The sequence below is a fragment of the Ciconia boyciana genome, chromosome 7 (assembly GCF_034638445.1).
Source record: "Ciconia boyciana chromosome 7, ASM3463844v1, whole genome shotgun sequence".
NCBI lineage: Eukaryota > Metazoa > Chordata > Aves > Ciconiiformes > Ciconiidae > Ciconia > Ciconia boyciana.
Genome location: NC_132940.1, coordinates 4,933,640 through 4,935,834, shown reverse-complemented (window position 1 = coordinate 4,935,834; position 2,195 = coordinate 4,933,640). Strand labels below are relative to the sequence as shown.

Here is a 2,195-nt window from a genome sequence, read left to right as displayed (position 1 = left end):
TAACTTACAAAGTCATGAAGTAGTTTATTGACATTAATCAACTTTCATAAAATAAAATAAAAAAAAGATATGTACATACACAATTTACTTGAAGGCAGGCAGAATAGTTCTTTTTTGTTTATCGGCCTCCCACAAACCTCCCTCCCACTTTTTTTTTTCTTAAGGAATACTACATAAAGCAATCTACAGTTTCTATTGCAGTTTAACCTTTAATACTGAATGATCATCGAATGTTAGGTCCATGCAGGTCTTGGTCAATGTTAAACGAAGATCTGACATCTCATCTGAGCAGGAACAGCACTTCTCGGAGCGGTGCTGGCCGCTTCTCGACTAACTCAAGCTGAAGGCTTGCCAGTCTTTCCACACATGCGCTTTGCGGAGCACAGGCAGGACTCAGCCCTTCAGCTTTTACCATTAGCTTTATGCATCTGCCGCTTTTGGTTTTTTGTTTTAGTTATACCACAATATCACAGTTCTCATTTAAGACAGTCTCTTCAAAACGTTTGCAACTGTTGTGTTAGCATTAGCTGGCACCCGCTGTTGACATGGTTCATGACCTTCTGCTTAAGCTGTGCAACCTGTTCTCTGAGCATGTTGGCAGTGGATGCCAGCTCTGAGTTCTGGGCTTTCAAAGTTTTCACTTTTTCTTCCAACCTGGCAATCCTTTCCAACTTCCTTTTCCGGCATTTGGATGCCGCAATTCTGTTTCTCATGCGTTTTCTCTCGGCTTTGATTCTCTCCTGTGACTCCATGTCAATAGGGGACAGGGGAGGAGTTTCCCCTGGCATTTCAGGTACAGTCTGAGGCTCTTCTTTCAAAGCCTGAAGCCTGGGATGCTGCACGGGCATCTGGGGGTTTATGTGATGCTGAGGTGCATAGCCCATGTTGTTCGCGTTGTAGTTAGGCGCAGAGTTGAGCGCGTTGGGGTTGAAGTTGCTGAGATTGGCGTACACTGGGGGCTCGCTGTGCAAATTCGTATTGAAACTACTGTTGCCAGCCATAGAGGACACAGGTGCCATGCCGCTGTTAACAGGTTGAGCAGCGGAGGTAACGCTGGGCATGGTGTTCTGGTTGTGCAGTTCCGCCAGAGCTCTCACAAAGCCTTCCGCGAACCCCTCTTGCTCGTCGGTGACATTTTTGGGGCAGAGGAACTGCGTCGGGGTCGGCGTGGTGGTGATTAACCCGTTGCTGGACTGGATGATCAGCCGCTCCAGTTCAGGCGAGGCTAGTTTCAGGAGTCCCACGTCGGGGGAGGTGAGGATGTCGGCGTTCTTGTTCCTCAGGTGCGGCTTCAGGTTGCTGGATGGGTCGGACAGGTTCAGCGTCATGTTCTGCTTCAGCACTTTGGCGTTATTATATCCATACCCGCTGCTCTCCGGCGGCACGAAGCTGGCGTTCAGGGCATCCTCGTAGAAAGTAGGCTCCATCTTTGCACTCATAGAACAGAGTCCGCGGAGTGGCGCCGGGAGCTGCGGCAGCGCGGAGAAGCTGCCCGGCCGCCGCTTGCGCCCCGCTCCGCCACCCCAACCCTCCCGGCCGCGCAGGGAGGGGGAAGGAGAAAGCAGAGCCTTACTTCTTGCCGGGGCGCGGAGGGTCCTCCCGGCGCGGGCCGGGCCCGCGGTCCCTGGCGCCGCCGCGCTGAGAGTCCGCCTGGCCTGGCGGGGCGGCGCGGGGCTTCGGCGGGGAGCCTCGCCGCCCTCCTCCGCCTTCTCCTGCTGCTGCTGCCGCCGCCGCGGGGCCGGGCCGCTGCTCCGCCGCCACAAGTTGCCGCGAGCACTTTCCCCGCCTTCCTGCGCGCCCTCCCCGGCTCCGCGCCGCTGTGCCGGCCGCGCTGTGCCTTGCTCCGCTCGCCTCCACCCGGCGGCCGAGTCGCGCCGCCGCCTGCCCGCCCCGCGCTCTGAGCCCGCTCCCGGCGTGGAGCCCTTCACTTATCAGCGACCGGGAGCCCGCTAAAAATAGCCCATGATGTCACCCCGCGGGCTCCCCATTGGCTGCCGCCGCCTCTCCCGGGGGAGGCGGGCCGCTGGCCCGGCCCGGTACATATCAGCCGGTCGCCATGGCCACCCCGCCCCTAGAAGCTTCTCAGCGCCGGCGCGGGGCCTTGTGGGATGAGGTAATGCTGGCGGCGGCTCGGGGCATTGTGGGCTGACGTATTGTTTTTGAATATCTAGTTACCGCGTCCAGAGCGCGAGCGG

General features: G+C 57.5%; 1 protein-coding gene across 1 annotated transcript; it reads right to left on the bottom strand.

The window, feature by feature from the left end:
• JUN (Jun proto-oncogene, AP-1 transcription factor subunit) lies at nt 1-1,894 on the bottom strand. The gene is made up of 2 exons (XM_072868158.1): nt 1,574-1,894; nt 1-1,434 (listed from the first exon to the last, which is right to left on the bottom strand). Exon 2 carries the CDS (start codon nt 1,425-1,427, stop codon nt 495-497), a length of 933 nt encoding a protein of 310 aa, XP_072724259.1. The 5' UTR covers nt 1,428-1,434; nt 1,574-1,894; the 3' UTR covers nt 1-494.
• Nucleotides 1,895-2,195: the final 301 nt, after the last annotated feature.

Bases quoted from the DNA above. Each gene is read 5' to 3' on its own strand.
- JUN (XM_072868158.1), bottom strand. From the start codon at position 1,427: ATGGAGCCTACTTTCTACGAGGATGCCCTGAACGCCAGCTTCGTGCCG.